This window comes from Strongylocentrotus purpuratus, unplaced genomic scaffold, assembly GCF_000002235.5.
Source record: "Strongylocentrotus purpuratus isolate Spur 01 unplaced genomic scaffold, Spur_5.0 spur5_scaffold_6, whole genome shotgun sequence".
In the NCBI taxonomy this organism is placed as follows: domain Eukaryota; kingdom Metazoa; phylum Echinodermata; class Echinoidea; order Camarodonta; family Strongylocentrotidae; genus Strongylocentrotus; species Strongylocentrotus purpuratus.
In genome coordinates this window covers 21,636,835-21,657,311 of record NW_022145612.1, presented here as the reverse complement: position 1 = coordinate 21,657,311, position 20,477 = coordinate 21,636,835, and the positions used below count along the sequence as shown (strand labels likewise).

Below are 20,477 nucleotides of genomic sequence, written 5' to 3'. Positions count from 1 at the left end.
AAAATTATATTACAAGATGGCCAGCATCAGCTACAAATTAGAAGAGTAAACACATAGAAACATCTCAATAAATAATAATAATAATAATAGTGGGTTCTTGCATAGCGCTCATGTCTGTCATACGTGACACTCCTGGTGCTTCAAATTATTATCCTGGCTTTAGCATGGCTGCCATACAGCGCTCTAGCATTTCAAGGAATTAATTCCTGCCAGGTACCCATCTACATCACCTGGGTTGAGTGTGGCAAACGGTTACTTTAGACTCGTAAAGTGATATAAATCAAATTTGCTGGCTATATAATTTTTTTGTGATATATGAATTATTTCTGCTACAGGAAGAAAAACAACCATTACTCATTCAAACACAATACTTTGTCTCCTAGTTTGCCTAATTCAGGAATGTTTACAACTTGGGGACATGAAATTAATGTATAGTTTATGGGAATGGAGGAAATGAATAATACAAAATATCAAGTAATGAAATAACTGGACTTTTTCTGAAATGTAAAGGGTAAGCTTTGAACTTTGCTTTGGTGTACGTGCGGAAAAGACGGACAGGTAACAAAGAAAGACACTTAGGGGGAAGAACATTTATGAGCAAGATTCAAGTGTTTTATGGACATACATGTAAATTAAAGCTATGTAGAAAGCACGAGATGGTGAGATAAAGTCCCGGCCCCCCCCCCCCCACTCAGTGTTATTTAGGGTACGCATATGCTTGTTCCCTCTTTTTTGAAAGCACCCCCTATCTGACGACTGCCAACATTTCTTAACCCCCCTTTTGCTGGCTTTTCGCGGGCTTTTCCTGCCTTGGAGACCCCCCTAAATCATGAAAAATGCTCAATGTACCCCCCTAAATTCTGAATAATTTCTCCGCAGTCCAAAGAGATGAGAGAAAAAACAAAAAAACACCCCCTTTTTAAAGAAATCTCCGGGTGTAAAGTTAATATACCCCTTTTTTTACAATTCTCGGGCCGGACTTTGTCGCACGAAAAGTACCCCTTTACCAGACATTTTGGTAACACGCATGGGGTCCATCCGTCCTCAGAGTGGGGGGGGGGGGCCGGGGATAAAGTCTCATCACACAAAGATCTAATAATACTGTGACGAATGGTACATGTACAATACTTACAAACTACATCTTGTTATTAAAGGAGACACGATAATGAACATGTGTCAAGTCAACACCAAGTATTTCTAAATAAACATTTCATTCTGCTGGTTCCATCACATTGAAATGATCTTGTACCAACTTTACATTACATGCAACATGTCAAAGATAATTAAGATATATATATATATATATATATATATATATATATAAGACATGAACATTAAAGCAGCTGCTTGATCTTACTGGGAGTACTTTATTTTGTCAAAGTAACAGACAAAATTGATTTTCAAACGATTACTAAAAGGCACTGATCACCTTACAATACTTTTCTCTGCATCTTTGGAGTTTAATTCACATCGCTATATGTATTTAAAATATGAGCTGCAAATTTTACTTCTTATGACGTGATATTGCAAGTCTAAATTGATACTATCAATAAACATTAAAAAATGATTTGTCATATGAGTCAACAGACCTGTATGACTTGTCTGTGCTGGAGGGCTATGGTATTTCTGATTTTCACAAAGCCTCTTGACCATTAACTCACAGAATGCCAGGTAAAGTTTTGATGTTATGCATGATAGCTCAGTGTACACAACCCTTTATAAAAAAAGGTGATTGATAGACTTATACTTGGTGTAAAAGAAATCTAGAAACATGCATACTTTACTTCCTCTACTAGTACCGGGTATCTAAGAAAAATGAGATCAACTGGCTCAAAATGACCAAATATCTCTTAAATTTATCCTTTCTATTCAAGCGTTGTTATTTCATTGGTTTTCAAGAGCTGACAGTTGAAATTCGTAACCAATTTTTACAATCGTTTGAAAATATGCACATGTCAGAGCCATTTACATTCACTAGAAAATAGTTTGTGTCATGTTATGCTGAAGGAATGAGTAATTCTCAAATATACAGTGCTGATCAAAAAAATTGGTACATGGTGGATTTTGAATTGAAATTTTAGTTCAATGTGTATGTCCCATGTAATGAGCTTGTCTGGGCACTGAAAACATTGTTCCAGGTTTGGATACAATATAAAAATCATATTACGGTGATGTTGTACGACAGGTTCAATGATAAAAGACAGACTAGGTCGCTTTGATTAACGACAGGTTCAATCTGTTGTTGATTGGTCACGAATAACTGACTGTACAGATGTAAATGAGGCATGGTCAATATTTCAACATGTTTTTATCTCAAATTTGAATATGATAGCGCCACTGAAACGGATAAGAATAAAACAAAGATCAGAAACTTGGGTGACTAAAGATATTCTTTCCCTAATTCAAGAGAGAAATATAGTATACAAAAAATGGAGGAAAAGAGCAAAAGATGAGAAGCTCTATAAAAGATACAGAGTATTAAGAAATATGGTCCAAAGAGAGGTGAAAAAGGCTAAACTCGATTACTTACAAAACAAGATAGAAGAAAATAAACAAGATTCGAAAAAACTTTGGCAGAATCTAAAAAAGCTTAGGATTGAAAAATAAGAAGCGAAAAGAACAAGAATCTGTCATTAAAATTGATGGGGAATTATGTCATGATAAGATGGCCATCGCTGATGAATTCAATTCTCATTTCACAAATGTGGCTGCCAAATTAGTAGACAAACTCCCCCCTTCCAAAGACTTTTTCAGCGCAGACAATGATTGTATTCGTGACTTTTACGAAAGAAAAGGTGTACGTGAAAACAGCTTCGAGTTATTACCAATCAGTGAACAATTTGTTTTCAAAGAGTTACGTAAGTTGAATGTATCAAAAAGTACTGGGTTAGACTTGATTCCAGCTAAATTTCTAAAAGATGGTGCGAAGGTTTTATTTAAGCCTCTAAGTTACTTAATGAACCTATCTATCTTGACGAGTACTTTTCCAGAAGATATGAAAATAGCAAAAGTGACTCCACTTTATAAAAAGAAAGATAAAACTGATGTTAGCAACTATAGACCTATTAGTGTTTTAAGCGTAGCATCAAAGATTCTAGAAAAATCGGTCTGTGTTCAAATTGAAAGATACTTCAAAGAAAATGATATAATTTATGAATTTCAATCTGGTTTTCGACATGATTATTCGACTGAAACATGTCTAATTCATTTGACTGATTATTTGAGGAGAGAAACTTCCCAAGGACGCTTTGTTGGTATGGTGCTCCTTGATCTGCAAAAAGCTTTTGATACAGTTAATCATTGCGTCTTATTGAAGAAGTTACAACTAATGGGTTTTGATAAGGCAAGTTTAGATTGGTTCAGATCCTACTTATCTAATCGGCACCAAGTAGTGGCCATTCATGATATTCGTTCCAAACTAATGCCTATAACATGCGGTGTTCCTCAGGGAAGTATTTTAGGCCCAATTCTATTTTCAAGTTATATAAATGATATGTGTATTTGTATAAAAGACTTCAAACTATTATTGTACGCAGATGACAGCGTACTACTCTATTCAAATCCTGATCCTAAATATATTGAGGAAAAGCTCAGTGAACAGCTGTCTACGTGTGTCGATTGGATGACTGATAATAAGCTTTCTTTACACTTGGGAAAAACAGAAAGCATTTTATTTTGTTCTAAAAGTAGTTCTAAAAAGTCATTTGAATTCAAAGTGACACACAATAATCAAGCAATCAAGAGAAAAGAGTCTGTGAAGTATTTAGGCATTGAGTTGGCTAGCGCAATTTCATTTTCATCTTTAGTAGAATCAGTTGTAAAAAAAGCAAATTCTCGTCTGAAATTTTTGTACAGATATCAAAGTTGTATGGATTTAAAAGCAAGACGTACACTCTGTTTTGCTCTTATTCAATGTTTATTTGACTATGCTAACCCTGCATGGTACAGTAACATAAACAAGTCAGATCAAAAGAAGTTGAAGATTATACAGAACAAAATGGTGAGATTTATCAACTGTTCTGGTCCAAGAACTCATGTTGGCTATAGCGAACTTTCTAAAGCTGGTTTTCTTGAAGTCGACCAAAGATCAAAACAACTCGCATTGCATCACGTGCATAAAATATATCATACTAGGGCGAATCATTATATTCGATCCAACTTCGATCTTGTTACTGACGTACATGATTATAATACAAGAAATAGACGATTCAACTTTAACTTACCAGAAAGAGTAGGTAGTATTGGAAATTCGTTTTATTACAATGCCATAAAACATTGGAATTCCCTTCCCAATGGTGTAAAAGAAATAGGAAACTATGATCATTTTAAGAGGAAATTAAAGGAATACCTAATACTTGACAGTCAGAGAAGAGAAGTGAATGACATGTTATATGATTGAAATTGTTATTCTTCTGTCGGTTCATACTTTTTCATGTTGTATATACTTATGTTTTCGTACGTTATAGAAATTCTACAAATTCATCATTATTTTCCTCTTCTTCCTTCTCCTCTTTTTCTTCTTCTCCTTCTTCTTTTTCTTCTTGTACTTAATATCATTTCTATCATCAGTTTAATGTTGTTATTATTATCTTTAATAAGTAGTTCTTTTAATTTTCTTATCTGTCTGTAAATATTACTATTTTAATTTATTAATTGTATACATGTCTGTAAGGGACCCCACTGGAAATAAGCTCTCGAGCTTTCGTGGGTTATCCTGTTCAAGCTGACTTATTTTTTTGATCTGTTATTATTGTATATTGTTGTATATTGGAAGCTTGTCGAATAAAAATCAATCAATCAATTGATTGCGCCGGCAGGCTGTTGTCACTAATATCATCAACCTTGTTCATTTCACCAGCAAAACAGTTATCAACGTATCAACATATATCAAAACATACTACCATATATAATATTCACCTAATGTGTGACCATGTACTTTCAGTATATTTGTTCATGCCAAGACAAACAAATGAAGTAGGATATAAACATTGAAGCATAAAGTCATCTCAAATTCCAAGGTGTACCATATCTTTAAACCAGCACTGTACATATACAATGGCATGACCCAGAAACTGGATCTACATGCACACTACAGGTATAAATATTTTAGTACATTTTATGATATCAAACATGTATTTTTTACATTGCACTATGAAATGTGAACAGTAAGTAACACTTTTCAGCTCTAAATATGCCTCACATCCAAAACCAGGAAAAATGTTCCCTTTTTACAAGAATACTACGAAGCCTGTTCTAAATCTATACAAGATAAAAATATAAGGCACAGGTCCCTACTTGAGATATCCTACTGATTCTTGAGAAAAACTTAGTTTTTCAGGCTACCGGTATACATACATGCATTATTTAACCGTGGAACGTATCTACACTTTAAAACATGGTAATGGCAGTATAATATAAATGATAACAAAATATCAAATTTGCAAGATAAGTAGAATTAGATATGGAATTCAACAAGTGTAAATTCTTCCTGACTATGAGGTCTTGACTGGCCGCATGAACAAAATATCAAATTTGTGAGATATGTTCATCTTCAGGTCTGAGAACAAGCAGATCAGGTAAAGTTGGTGTGGAGTCGTGCAACTGGGGGCGTTTCACAAAACTTGTCATCAGTGACAAATGACAGTTTTTGTTATAAGCTTCTGAAATCCTTGCTCCTGATTGGTTATCAACAGATTTGTCACTGATTTTTGTTATTTGTCATTGAAAAAGGCTTTGTGAAATGGGTCCCTGGTCTGACAGCACTCCTTTTCAGTCAATCGAGCCTTTCCTCTGACTAGAAGACATTCAATAACCTACATGTACAATTCAACATTAATACAACTATAATTTAGACTTCATTTATGAAAACTCCTTTTTTCATATTTTCATATCCAATCCATATGTCATTCATCCCAAACTATAATCGTACCCGGGTTGTAAGGTGTACAGTGGCTTCATTACACAAATCACAAAGATGCTTGATCACAAGAATGATGGCATAGTCCTCACTGTCAAGCTGACATCATCAAGCTGACCAATAACTGGTCAGTAGGTCAGTGTTATGCAATTTCTTGGTCAGTCTTTGACCAAGTTAATGTCGGTCTTGTCAGTGTGACTGAGGTATTCATTATCACAGACAAACGCTGAATGTGCGAATGTCAATGGAGTAGTTTTATTCTCGACCGACGCTGAGTGGGCTGATGATGGCTCTCATCCAATCTTCTCTCTCTTCCGGAGTCCTGGCTTCAAAGACATACACCTTGCCCTTCTTGGTCGTCACACTGAAAAGGTTCTGCCGATTCTTGTTCTTCACCGTCACATCTGGACAAGAAAAGCAAAAGTTAAGTTGACAATATCAATTAATCTCTTGTCTGAAGGTGCACTTTACAATGTAGGAACCATACAGTGACTGATATCAAGATTCGGACACAAGTCCTCATTCCATGCTATCTGTAGTTGCAGAGGAGGGTTACCCTACTTTAACTTCCCCTTTAAAAAGATGGATATTCTATTCTTAGTCTTTCTTAATTTTACATTCAATTGATGACAGTGCCTTTTTCTCTGTATAAAGCATGTGTAACGGTATTTAAAAAATTAAAAAAATTAAAAAAAATTATAAAAAAAAAAAATTGTCCCCTCTTAACTCCAGAAATGAGTAGACAAGTACAACCCTTTATTCATCTGATGGCATTCATATGTTACATTCCAATCCATACTAATTCTTACAACCTGTCCTTCTTGGGGTGAGTGTATACACCCCCCCCCCTCCCCCAGTGCACCTTAAAACAGAATAATTGCCCATTGCATATGGTGGTACAGTTTATGAACATATAGTTTATTTAATTTGACACCAATCTTCATCATGTGCCTGAAACAAATCTGTTGATTGGTACATGTACAATCTCAGTACATTGGTCAATTTAAATGATATTGTAAACGTTTGTTGAAACCTAAATCCACTTGTAGTACTTCAGTTTATAATTGTATTTAACAACTTCAAGTATATGGCCATGTTTAAGACGATTGCAATATCATAAACAAATGAGATACTGTAAACCTACTATATAAAACTCTCAACACCAGAAAATACTTGTACTTCTTTTTTTATAGTTTGCTTATTTTGTTTATATTTTTTTTCTTTCCAAGGTGGTTACCTGATTTTTCTCTTGCTTCTTGCACACCAACGGTACACTTGTGCAGAGGAATCTCACCTAGTGGTTTTTCATCCCCTGCCTGTAAAAGAATCGAAAGCACAGAAATGATCAAATCAAAGAGAAAACAAATGTCATTGATATACAAACTAATCACAGTATTATAGCTACATGGACATGAACTTTCTTTTTTTCAATTGAAAAAATAGCAGTTTAAAGAAAACCATCCATAATTAGAGGCTTAAAGTTAAAGACCAGTTTTGGAAACGCCCCACTCTCAAAAATTGAAATGGAAGCTCATATTACCAATCATGTGAAAGAATATGTTTTGACTAATACATGATACAAATTTTGAAGAGAAACTGCCTACTAATTTATATATTTGGTAAATTATTATATCTATTTGGACCTGATAGATATCGCGCACGTGTCGCGTAGTCCCATATTCATCTTTCCGTGTACAGTGCTTGTAACTTTACCAAGACTGGGCCAAATTTCTCATCATTTTGATGATTCCAGAACCTTACAGTACACACCAATACTTATATGCTAGATGATCAACCTTTCTGATCGATTCCACAATGTTTCTTTCACAATACAATCTCATGACCATAAATGGTCTATATCTTTAATAATATGATTCTAAGGACGCAACAATTGCGTTAAGAAACAGATACATAAACTAAATCATATCATTAGGGTCTATTATCATTCCGCTTTAAAATTACAATGATATTGATCAAATCATCATGACCATTCCTTTCTTTCTACTATTGTAATTTATTTATCTAAAAGTTAAAACAAAAAGATTGATCATACCTTAGAACCCCTGTAATACTGTAGGTAAGAAGGATCATCCCACAGTACAAACAGTCTTGCTTTCCAGGTGTGTCTTACATGCCCCTGAAACAAAGAAAATACAATGACACACAGGTAATTTAATTACATTTCAAACATTTATATCAGAATTGTGATAATTAAAATCTAAAGGTGGATTGTTCAGTTTTTTAATTTGATCATCAATCTATTTTTAAAACACTTGAAGAGAAATTAAGTTTAAAGCAAACTGATTCCTATCTAGTGTATCAAAATATAAATTGAATCTTTTCCTTGTCATCTAAATGCATAAAAACATTACAGAGACAAATGGCCGTAATTTCCAAATTTCTAAAAATTGTGAGAATATATGTTTTGTATATTTCTTTGAGCTGATTTAACTATAGCCCCAAGAATGAAAAAAAGTTCACTTTTGAAAAATATGGCCTACTAGAATTCTATGTTTTGCAGTATTTCTGAAAGATAGAAGGACCGTTTCTATTTCGGAGCCCTAAAGCAGAGAGCACTTAATTCCAAAACCTTTCAAGGGCTCATAAATATATAAACTTAAACCTACTACTGGTTCTTTCACTATCTTCATATAACAGTGTAGCCTGAATTATACAATTGTGTAAATGAACTTGTATATTACAAATTGATTGATAAAAACCAAAAGAACCAATAATCTCACACCAGTTAAATGAAAAGAAAAACAAATTATTTAGTGTTAGTTAAAAATTAATTAAGTTATACAAATGTTATGAAAAAGTTAACATGTGTCATATACCCTTTTTAGTAGGAATCCTTGTTTGACTATCTTGCCTCCATGCCCTTTGAGTGGTTTGATTGGCAGTTCTTCTCTCCCCTTCCTAGGTAACCTCTCATCTGCATCCGAGTCGCTGCTTGATGAATCACTACTGTCTAAAACATTCTTCAAATTGGACATGTTGAGTGATGACTGTAATTGAATCAAAGTAAGAGAAAATATTGCAGGATATCATATGATGAATCATTAAAAAAAAAAAAACTTTATCAAATCATAAACAATTACCGGTAATAACAACTGGCAAGCTTGAAAACAAAACAACTATGTCAGCAATACTGTATTCAGTGTTTTTTTAGATATTTTTTCTTTCATTGTTGGACTATATGAAATAAACACCCTTGTAGTACTAAAACTCTGCATTGTGCTGTAAAAAGAGGCTTTTAAAAGCTTTATCTTCAAACACTGGTTTGGAACTATAAAATACATTTTTCTGTTCTGGATGAATTTACTTTGAGATGATAGACCTCTACAATTCAATTCAAATTTTATTTTTATCATCCATCAAGAATAAACACAAAAATATATAAACAATATTGAAAAAATGAACATAAAATAACAATACATAAAAGGATACCTCAAAAAATGCGAAAAGATACCTAAAAAAAGGCGAAAGGATACCTCAAAAAAGGCGAAAAGATACCGGTACCTAAAAAAAAGGCGAAAAGATACAGGTACCTAAAAAAAGGCGAAAGAATACCTTAAAATAGGCACAAGGCTAGCAACATGAAGGCATCAGAACAAATGGAATGTTTGGAATGTAGAATACTACATAAACAAGAACCACCTCATACAATCACATCTTTTAATGTAGAAAGTACATTGAATAAGGAACCAAGATACTCACAAATCTATAGAGGGCCTCCTCATCATCAAGAAATGCTTTCCGACGAGCAGTGTTATCTAATGTGCAGGTCATCGGCTGTATTAGGGCCTGAGAAAGTAACTTTGTCCCTATCTCTATACCCTTCTCTCGAGTTTCGGCAAAGGACCAGTCTATAAGCCACATAATCATTTGAATACCTGTAAATTAGGCAATGAAAAATTAATTGGATTGTAATTACCGGTACAATAACTTAATCATTTAATTGTACATGAATTAATGAAAAAATGACAAAAAAAGAAAGAAACAGGTAGAGATCTGCTTTGATGGTTTTTATAAGTGCATGTAATGGGTTCCACTTAAAAGCAATGTGTTCTGCTAAAGTCTAAAATTAGAATAAAAATTCTTTATTAAAATGTGTTAAAAAGTCTTTTTCATGAATCAACAGATATTTTGAACGTGACCAAAAGTTTAACAGAAAATTCATTAATAACAAGTAAGAAATAATACCTAAAATACCGGAAAGAAAATATTTCAGAAGAAATTTCTCTCGTTGACTTTGCTCCACTCATTACGATTTCTTGGTAAGAAAAAGGGAATTGACTATATGTTGAAGCCGTTAAAGAATTCACATAGGATGACAATAAAGCCGGGTATAATTAAGTACCACTAAGCATTTTTAGAAAAACATCAATACAATGCAATTGCAAGTTACTTTAACACCAAACTGAAATGTTGAATAAATACTGATGTTCAAAATACTCTTGTCACAATAACTTAGCACATCATACAGAATCAACATAAACTACACAATTTTAATTGGGTTGAAAATTGTTCTAACAATAATTATAGTCAAAACTTGATTTTTTAATGCAATGCCAAATAGAATTGACAAAAATATTTGTATAATCATACTATTACTAATTACTCTTATCATTATCATCCACAATTAAAGGGATTTATCCAATGATAATACTGATGACTCAATGAAATTGTTTTAAAAAATGCCATCTTTATTTCCTGCTATTCATCCCTACCTGTAAAGCAGTCTTTGTATACTGTGCTCTCATCCACCTTGTGTTTCCCTCTAACAATGCCTGCATCAGGATCCTTCATTGCTTCTACCAACTCACTGAAAATAACAAGCAAATATATGAGTCATTCATGATCAATACCCTGTGCATTCCTCTAACAATACCTGCGTCAGAGTCCTTCATCCTTTCCACCAACTCACTGAACATATACATGTATGTACAAGCAAATATGAGGATCAACATGAGTCATATTTATACAGGCTGAATCATTATTAAACTGTACAGGTATAATACCGGTATGCATATATCCATGTTCCAATATATACCATCAAAAGGTGATTATTAGTTCTATTACAGATTCACAAGATATAAAATAGAGACCGAAGTGTGAACATATTGAGCCTGAGGGCATCAGACAGATATCTATACTAGAAACTTCTCCACCATTTTCTTTATAATAGAACACTTTACACAGGGACAATAAGAGATTAAACACAGATCAAATATACATTTATAAGCAGAAAAGAATAAAGTGTGATTTTAATAGCTAAGTGAACCTGCATTAATAAAACTAACATCTAAGCAGCTACATATATATTTTCAAATATCATAAAGATACATGTACATACAAAGAACGTATGGTCGAGGTGAAATGCTATTTGATTTTGCAACCATTTCAAAATCTTAAACCTGCAGATATGCATACATTACACAATTAGCCCATCTTTCTTTTTCATAATGTCTTTAACTTTTATTTATGGCAAGTTAATTCAGTTTCCAATAAATAATAGTTTCTTAATATCTTTCTTTTTCATAATGTATATGTAAATTCTATTTAAGCAAGTTAAGTAATTTTCCAATACCGGTAGATAATAGTTTTTTAATAATCATAAAAAATGAAACAAATTTGACCATCCTTTTTGTCTAATTCATCATTATCTAAAGGTACATATAGTATTCTTCATAATTCAAGAAATGTACATCTAGTCCTAATAATGTCTTTGACAGCTTTTGTTCCTTGCCAATAAACATGTACCTATACTAAAACAGCTCTCAAAGTTCTTTAATTTACAAGATTTCTAGCTTTACATGGCAAAGAGTAGCAGCAATATCACACTGAATTGTTTCTTTCAGACTACTCTGGTTTATGTTTTTTTTTTTAAAGAGTGGTTCAATTGTACCTAAATATATCTGAACTTTTTAAAAAAGTTCCAGCAATGCATAATCTTTTATAGGAGCAAATTAGATTAAAATTTCTTGATTTTTTTGCATGATCATTAACTTTAATAGATATTGTAAGAAAATATTTCACAAACTGTTATCTTCATGTTCAAAGCATTTTGATGGAAATCTTGTCACGGCCACCAAAAATGTTTGTAGATCCTTTAAAATCAGATTGTGGCCTTTGTTACAAATTAAAGCAAAATCAGCATGAGTTGGATTACATTGTCAGTCCCTATAATGTCAATTTGCTAAAGAATATATAGTATGATGGATTGCAATTTGAACAATGAATGAACTTTAATACTCATGTAATGATTCTATGACCTTTGCACCATACTGGCATACAAAATTCTTTAAAACCCATTAATTTGACTGAATTTACACGGCTTCACACTAAAGCAACAAACACATCAGTTTGTTTTGATGATAGGTGTTTGCCGTTTCTTGTATCCTGAAATACATTATAATGAAACTAATGTGGATCTATTTTCAAAGAAGGCAGGAAATGTTTTATAATTCAAACAATTTGAATAGATGATGAATACTGATTTAATAAGTACCCATGCAGGTAAACTTTCAAAAATACTTATTTAGAGATCATTTGTGCTTTTTCCTTTAATTCCGTACAGCATGTGTATGAAAAAAGGTCCTGAAGCTACGTGAATGAGCATTCTAAAAGTGAATTCAAAGATATTTTGTTTACAACAAACATGGTCATTTTAAACATTTGTTTGGATCCATATCACAGAAGCGTAAGAATAGTCCTTGATTTCTAGAACGTTAATGTTTTGCCGATCTTTTGATTTTCAATATTTTACCTTTAATTTGTTGTTAAATTTTTTTCTTTAAGGGATCCTCATTACCAATGGCCAAAGCCCGCCATTTTGCCCCCCCCCCCTTTATATTTCCTTGTTATTCCTCTTTATTGATCTAAATGTACATTCCTTTTTCTTCTTTGTATCTAGTACCCCCTTATCATTATTATCCTAATCTTGAATTATTCTTTGCATGATATTTTAGTTTGTTTTCTTGGCCATTTCTGTGAGTGATTTTTGTTGTCTCTTTCATGTTTAATACATATAAATGTTATACCTCTGCATCAATTACTTTTCATTTCCCATCACTCAATATTTCCTTATTATCTTAGCTTGAGTGCAATATTATCTACTTTCTTTTCATTTTAGATAGGCTCATGCCATTTGAATGGCATGAGTTCTTCAAGAGTTCTTTATGATCCACTTAATACCTTTCTCTTTTTTTTGAAGAAGAATATGTTTTAAATGATCAAATATCCTTCATAAGTAAGCGATCAAATTGTTTCTCTTGTCAACACTTATGTAAACTGTCCGTATTGCAAAAAGTAAATACTGAAATGTAGCAGTTGACAACTATAAGTAAATTAATTAAAGGGCATTAAAGATTCAAAATACTGTAACACATGTACCATACATTGATTTTAGTAAGAAAAAGGTGTTTCTTTAAACTAAGAGCTACCTGGGAAAATAGAAACCACATTTTCATAATACTTTGTTATACATTACAATGTAACTACCCTCAACCAGAAAGTATTTAAAACATACACAACATTTTAGACACAGTCAATTGCATTAATTACCAGGGGCCATATTCTGGAAATGATGCTAACTTTTATTTCAAGTTGAGAAATTGTCATAACAAACTAAAATCGCAAGGAACGATAATGTTTACCATATTGGTGCTTGTTTGCGTGAAAGCCTCTTAAATTCATGCGAATGCATGCCGCCAGCTTTGCGCAAACATTAACCAATGACTTGTCGGATGTGTAAATAGCTATTAAAATGTTATAATATTATATTAATCCAAAGAGACAAAGCACATGTATATCAATTGGGATAAAACCAATTGAAAAAAAGCACATACCGTATACATGTACAATGAAAATAATGCACATTGTCTCTATGGCCTTGAAAGTTTGTGTGAATTGTGATATGGGCATGTTTTAATCACCTCGGCATTTACTGATCTACAACAATAGGACCCTGATTTACTTCCTTGTACGTCACTACTCTTTCATGGTGAACATTTGTCCACGTAATGAAAGTTCAGCTTTTATTGTATTGCATCACATTTAAAATTGGCTCATTAGAGTGTGTCGATAAATGCATAATTGTCAAGCGTAAATTCTCACAGTATAGCCCACTGATTTTTTTTTCTTCATTCTATGAAATTGCAAATGTTTCAACAACAAAAAAGAATTTATATTATGTGCTAGAGTTTTATAAAAGCAACTTATTTTATTCTTATTATATAATTCAACCTTAAATAATAGTTACCAAAAAAAGCAGTGGAATGCATTATTTCAAGAATCTTGTATAAAAAATAACTTGTGTCTCAACTTCAAATGATGAATGATTTCATAAAACTTTTCAATATACATTTTTGTTTTAATTTTAAATTCAAACAGAAAGCCTCAGATGATATTCATTGGGTCACCATTAAATTGCTTTAAAAGCTTAATTACATGACCATAAATATGTGAACCATTTTGCAAGACATAATTCACTAAGGTCACATCACAAGGTGATATAACTTGTAATGTATGCCCTGGTTTGGTCAAACAGACAGGATCCCATCATATCCTGTGATACAATTAAGGTCATTTTCTCTTGCTTTTTATACAAAAGAGCTCTGTTGAAAATTGTTTCCTGGTATCTAAAAAGCATTTTGAATAAAACAAAGTATTTATGGCTTCCACAGGTGTACTGGTATATGAATGTTTTTTCTTTCCTTCTACTTCTTCCTCCTTCTTTATCTGGAGACTTATTTGGAGAAATTACAGGATAGGAATATTCTGAACCAGCGAGTGTTCAATTCTCAATTTAATTACAATAAAACGGGCCAACTAATCATGTAGAAACAATACATGTTATTAACCTCACATTAAGTACAGTTTGTCAACTTTGTCACGGTGTCTGGCAACATCAAGGTTTACTAAATACCCCTCTGTCTATATTGACCTGATGGCCACTCTTTTTTTCTTCATTTCATATATTCCTATATCCTTCACTAGTAGTTATTATAACAGTTTTTGCTGAGGCAAGCTGGTTCTCAGAAATTTTGTTTTTGAGTGATACACTACTGCTTCCACTACATATATGGTGTTTTCAATCTAATGAAGACTAAGAAAGAGATACCTCGAGATGAAATACAGTGAAACCTGTCTATAAAGACAGCATGTCATCTTTCCCTTGAACCAATTTCCCATTGAAACCTGCACTAAAGCAATCCATGTTACAAGAAAAATCTGTCTGTTAAGCCAACTTTTGCTCTTTTCTCCCTTGAGCAGTCTTTATGTACAGGTTTCACTGCATAAATAGAGTGATATAACATCGTCTCTAAACATGCAGGTTAATGACCTCTCTACCTCTTCAAAAATTAGGTACTTTCATCTCAATGGTTAGAAGCCAAATGTGTAGAACTCCACTAATGTGTAATCAATCTGTCATGGTCTTCTTTTTTGCACCATGCACTAATGTGATCTGATTTAAATTTAGACTTTGGAAGAATGGCATTAACATACGGTAAGCAAAGTAATGTGAAGCTAAATAATATTGATTCTTAGTTTCTTGTCCTGATTTTTTTTCAATAGGAGCGGTTCCAATTCCATGTTATTTGATATTTGATAGCTTTCCTGTCACATGAAAAAAACACTTTCTTATTCTGATTGAATTTCTACATGGAATTAAGAATCTTAGACCTCAAAACAAAGTACAAATACATTATATTTAGGAGTTTTGTTACCCTTTAGTCTATGTCTTCAGATTTTATTCATTTCACTGAGGAATTAAAATAACAAAAACATGAGGGGGACCCCAAAAAAACTTTAAAAGGAAAGAACTCCCTTATTCTGCTTTCATTTCTCCATGGATTTAGAGGCTTAAACCTCAAAAACAAGTATTTAAAAAAAAAAAAATATATATATATATACATGTACATGAGTTGTGTTACCCCCATAATCTTATTGTCCTGTGGTTATATTAAAAAAATAACAAACAAAATTGAGGTGGACCAACAACAAAATAGACTAGGGATACATTTCATGGGAGCTAACAATTAAATGCTTACTTACTGATAGTTTATTTTGCTGTGTGGTGATGTGGGATGCACCTCTTCTTTGGATCGATCACACTCAACAATGGCTAAACCGATGGCTTTGGCCCAGGCTTCTCTCTCTTCATCTGTTGAGGCTTGCATTATAAGCTCATGCCTATCTTGATTCATCATCATAAATGCAAACTACAATACACATATAGAAAAAAACAATAACATTATCTTTAAAGCCCATTTGATTCAGTATTTGAATGTAATAAAATAAAGAAAAGATAGTACATTCAAATTTCAATTGATTATTATGGTTGCAAGGTGGGGGGAGGTGAAAACATCTCTGACATTTAAGCAACAAATAACACAAAATAACTATTTGTTCTTATTGTGTTTTTCAGATTATTACATTTTGCTATGAAAATACCCCCCCCCCCAAAAAAAAAAAAAAAAAAAAAAAAAAATCGATTGAACAGACAATATAAAGTATATATCATAAAGCTCAAAAGTGAACAAAAAAAGTATTCAGGTAACTGAGAAAGTCATCAAATTATAATAGTAATACTACAGTACCTGATAAAATAGTCTGCATTAAATAGTACCGGTATTATATAGCACCTAAGTAGATCCTTGTCATTTGATTGGAGGATTGTTGGTCATATACTATTGCACGAGTGTGCGTTTTGGGTTATATTCCGTGCATTTTTGGTTATATGCGTACCTCTCTGCCTTGCACGTATATCACATTTTATTTTCATTGTCTATTAGATGCGTGCCGAAGCGATTAAGGCAATCTGAATGTAATCAAGAAGGCCTAGCTGACTCTAAATTTAATTTATCATTAATATAAGGAGCAATTAAAGCATAAATCGTTCTATTAGATCTACTTAGATGTTATATAAAACAAATAATCAATGTTTTTCCTTAATTCAATAGTGCGAATATTTTAATTCTTTGAAAGATTAACGTTCTATTCAATTCGGCTGACGCCTCGTTGAATAGAACGTTATCTGTCAACTCAGGAAATATTTGCACTATTGAACTCATAACCATTCATTATTTGTATACTGTTTTATACCTTTTGATATAGGCAACTTTTAAAAATAAGGAACGAAGTTAAAGTTTTGGCCAACTAGGACATGGAATATTACTCACTCCTTTCTTATTTGCATATTGCAGGCAAGGTGAGATGACGGAGCATCCTCGTAGTTCAATGACCCCTGCAGGAAGGCTATCTGTCGTCTGTTTATAGTATGCTAAGGAATCCTCAGTTAAAACAAACCATCTTGTCCTCCAGTTTGTCCTTTTATGACCCTGAAAAGTAGGAGAAGTTGTATATTAATTTGTACAACACTTACTATCATGACACAATTAATGCATACATTTTAAGCTGAATGCAGAAACCAGCCAAATTAAGGCAAAACTTAAGTATGATTTGTCATATGAAATACTACTACTAACTTTATGGAGAAAAAAAGATGCACCAAAATATGGAACAGAATTATTGAACAATGTGCTTCATTAAACAGGCAGTGTGTCGGGATCATGATTCTTCAAAGCTAATTCTTACCTTCTTTACGAGAAAACCATCCTTTAAAATCTTTTGACCGGCACTCATGCTGAACAAAAAGTAGTTGCTTTGTATATGTTCGGAGGTTTTATTGAGACTCTATATTGGCTGAGCTGATGAGTAGATCAAGTACGGACAGAGCACCTGCGATCACCGGAAAAGTGCCGGGGTGAGTTCCACCAACACTCCGCTCCTGAATTGGATCGTCTGCTAGCAATGTAGAAGTGTAAAGATCGACGAAATTTCGCCAACAAAAAATAATTTTAGTTTCAAAGTTTTTATACTGATCCTTGAAGTAGGAACTCAAGCTTGAGTTGCAGTTGCTAGCTATCTCAGTCATAACAGAAACTGAGATTTATTGAAAGGATAAAATACCAGTCGGGAAGGAAGTGTTTTTCTCAAATCAGAAGTCTGCATGCCGTAATCAGCTGTGTAAATGCATTGGAGGAGAACGAACTTCCGCGTTCAATCTAAACAAATTTTACGAGGAAGAAAAGAGTGACTGTGTGCTGTCGACCGGTGTCGAATCAGCTGTTTTTATTGGCTCGACTGTAATAACGTTTTGGAATTGTTAATATCGGTACATTGTGCATTCAGACACTCAATAATAACTCATGCTCACTGGGATGGCTCTTGTGCATGCGTGATACCACGACTGGGTATATAGCAAAAGTGAGAGTAATAATGTCTGAATTATTGTCCCTTTTCCTTCATGGTGCAGGATTGTGAAACTAAGATAAGGATCCAAGAACAATATGAGCTAGTACATCAATTAAATAATGAATATGAAAGAAATTTGATAATTAAACTCAAGAAGTTAGTAGGCTCAGTAAAGCATTCAATTCATCCTAAAATAACCTACATAACTATAGATAAATCACTTTTATTGCAGCATAGCAATCAAAGTACATGAAGAGCCTTCCTTTGTTTTAATTTATATACAAGGAATGATTAAAAATATACATTAGTTGTGGTAAGGCCAATGCTTTATGGTTTTACTACCAGAAATATTCGAGGAAATTAGGGAAATTGAAGTGGCTAATAAGGTTCACTCACAATCAAATGAAAAAGATGTTCTGGACTCTAGCCCAGCTGATGCAGATGAAAATCTTGATTCTTTGAGCATTCTGTATTTTATTTATTGAATCTAAATGCTCTAACTTTATTTGGTTGTGCTTGAATGATCTCTTAATTCTTTAATGTGCTGCATTAACTATCACAAGGATAATTATCCTCTTATAATTTTTTCAGCAACACATAATCCCGCTCCTCTCTCCCTCTCTACTTCTCTTCCTCCCCCTCTCTCCCTCTCTCTCTCCCTCTCTCTCTCTCTCTCTCTCTCTCTCTCATTTCTCACTTGTTCCTTTCTCCCTCTTTCTTTCCTCCTACCTTCTTTTCTCTTAGTGCTCATTTTTCCTGTCTCTTTATAATTCAAATTAAAGATTAGATCTACTCTATTCTGATGATAAAATTACATTGTAACTGTAATAAACTCACCCCTGTAACAAATTTTGCTACTTGCCTAGGGAATGTACGTATAAACTGGAAAGTTGATATTTGGACAAAAGGCAATAGCAACACCGATGAAATAGTACCTATGTTGATGTTTGACACATTCCATCAATAGCTACACCAGCGAATGAATTATGTTCTCTTCACAAAAATGATGCATGATACTTACAACAACAAAAAACAGGAAAATGAAGACAAGGTCAGTCTATTACCAGTTCTATTTTCTCTCACTTCATTGGAATTTATTAGGCAAGTTCTATTACTGAATAAGCCTATACTTTATACATACAGGTAGATACAAAACAATAATATTTACCAATAGTTTTGAGTGGTTGATCAAATGACTACTTTATATATATTTCCCATTCTATTGATGCACCACAGTTAAATACTCCATTCTGAATTATTGGTACAAAGAATTTGCGTTTGTCATAGCAGATCGAGTCACCATGTCTGAGACCTATTGCATGCATGCTCTGTCACATTATTTGGTGTGAGAAAGAGAAGACTTACCACGGGACTCTTACATCATGTGCATAATAGAATCATATCCTTCCAAACAATTTGTATAGTTACAAAGATATAATTTACCAAATCCTGCACATGCTCAACATATCTCAGAATGGTCGATTGAATGATTACACTCAGAATATTATCAATATCATAATTCATTCTGGTATTCTTATTCTCCTTCTCTGGTTTCCTCTCATACCCACTTTCTCTCTATCGCTCATCCTCTTTATTACTTTGTTACTTTTGTGTGAATTAGGATGGTACACATATATATGATGTATTTACAATAATTGCAGCTGATAAAGGTACCAACAGAAACAAAGAAAATCAAGAATCGTGAATCCAAGTGTATACCCCATTGTACCTGAATTCAAGTTCTCTTTACTATTTTTTATCACATTTTTCAGTCTTTTCTTAACAAAAGAAACAATATACAATTGCATGGCAAAATAGAATGTATAAAGTATATACATACACTTTTGGAGGAATACATGTTAAAATAGTATTTATTTTCTATCCTCTGATATGATAAAACCATACTATACACTCTGTACATTCGGGAGAAAAAATGAATAGTTCTTTCTCAGCAACATTAATATAAAATCACTATTTCTACTTTATATAAATTGAATCAACAAAATCTTGTCGATAATTAAATTGTTTTCAATTTTTCAAATAGAATAAATCACTTTCTTTTAGGTTTCATTCAAAATGCTTGGCCTATTCATACTATTTGTGAAGTAGATAATGGACTCCATTCCAAATACATCATTCCTGTACATTAACAAAACACAGGTAGTTCATGGGTGACATTCTTTGACAACTATTAAATGGTAGATAGACTATTCAAATATTAAAGATCAGCTGTTTAAAGAAAAAACCCAGAAAAAACAGACCCTTGCTTTGGCACTTATGTATGCACACACTAAAT

The 20,477-nt window shown here is 33.0% G+C and overlaps 1 protein-coding gene across 1 annotated transcript; it reads right to left on the bottom strand.

Moving 5' to 3' along the window:
• Window positions 1–5,711: 5,711 nt before the first annotated feature.
• Window positions 5,712–17,971, bottom strand: LOC576426 (pleckstrin-2). The gene is made up of 9 exons (XM_776734.4): window positions 17,522–17,971; window positions 17,107–17,265; window positions 15,980–16,146; window positions 10,651–10,745; window positions 9,638–9,813; window positions 8,755–8,925; window positions 7,971–8,054; window positions 7,155–7,233; window positions 5,712–6,321 (listed from the first exon to the last, which is right to left on the bottom strand). Exons 1-9 carry the CDS (start codon window positions 17,567–17,569, stop codon window positions 6,173–6,175), a joined length of 1,128 nt encoding a protein of 375 aa, XP_781827.2. The 5' UTR covers window positions 17,570–17,971; the 3' UTR covers window positions 5,712–6,172.
• Between the last annotated feature and the right edge of the window lie 2,506 nt (window positions 17,972–20,477).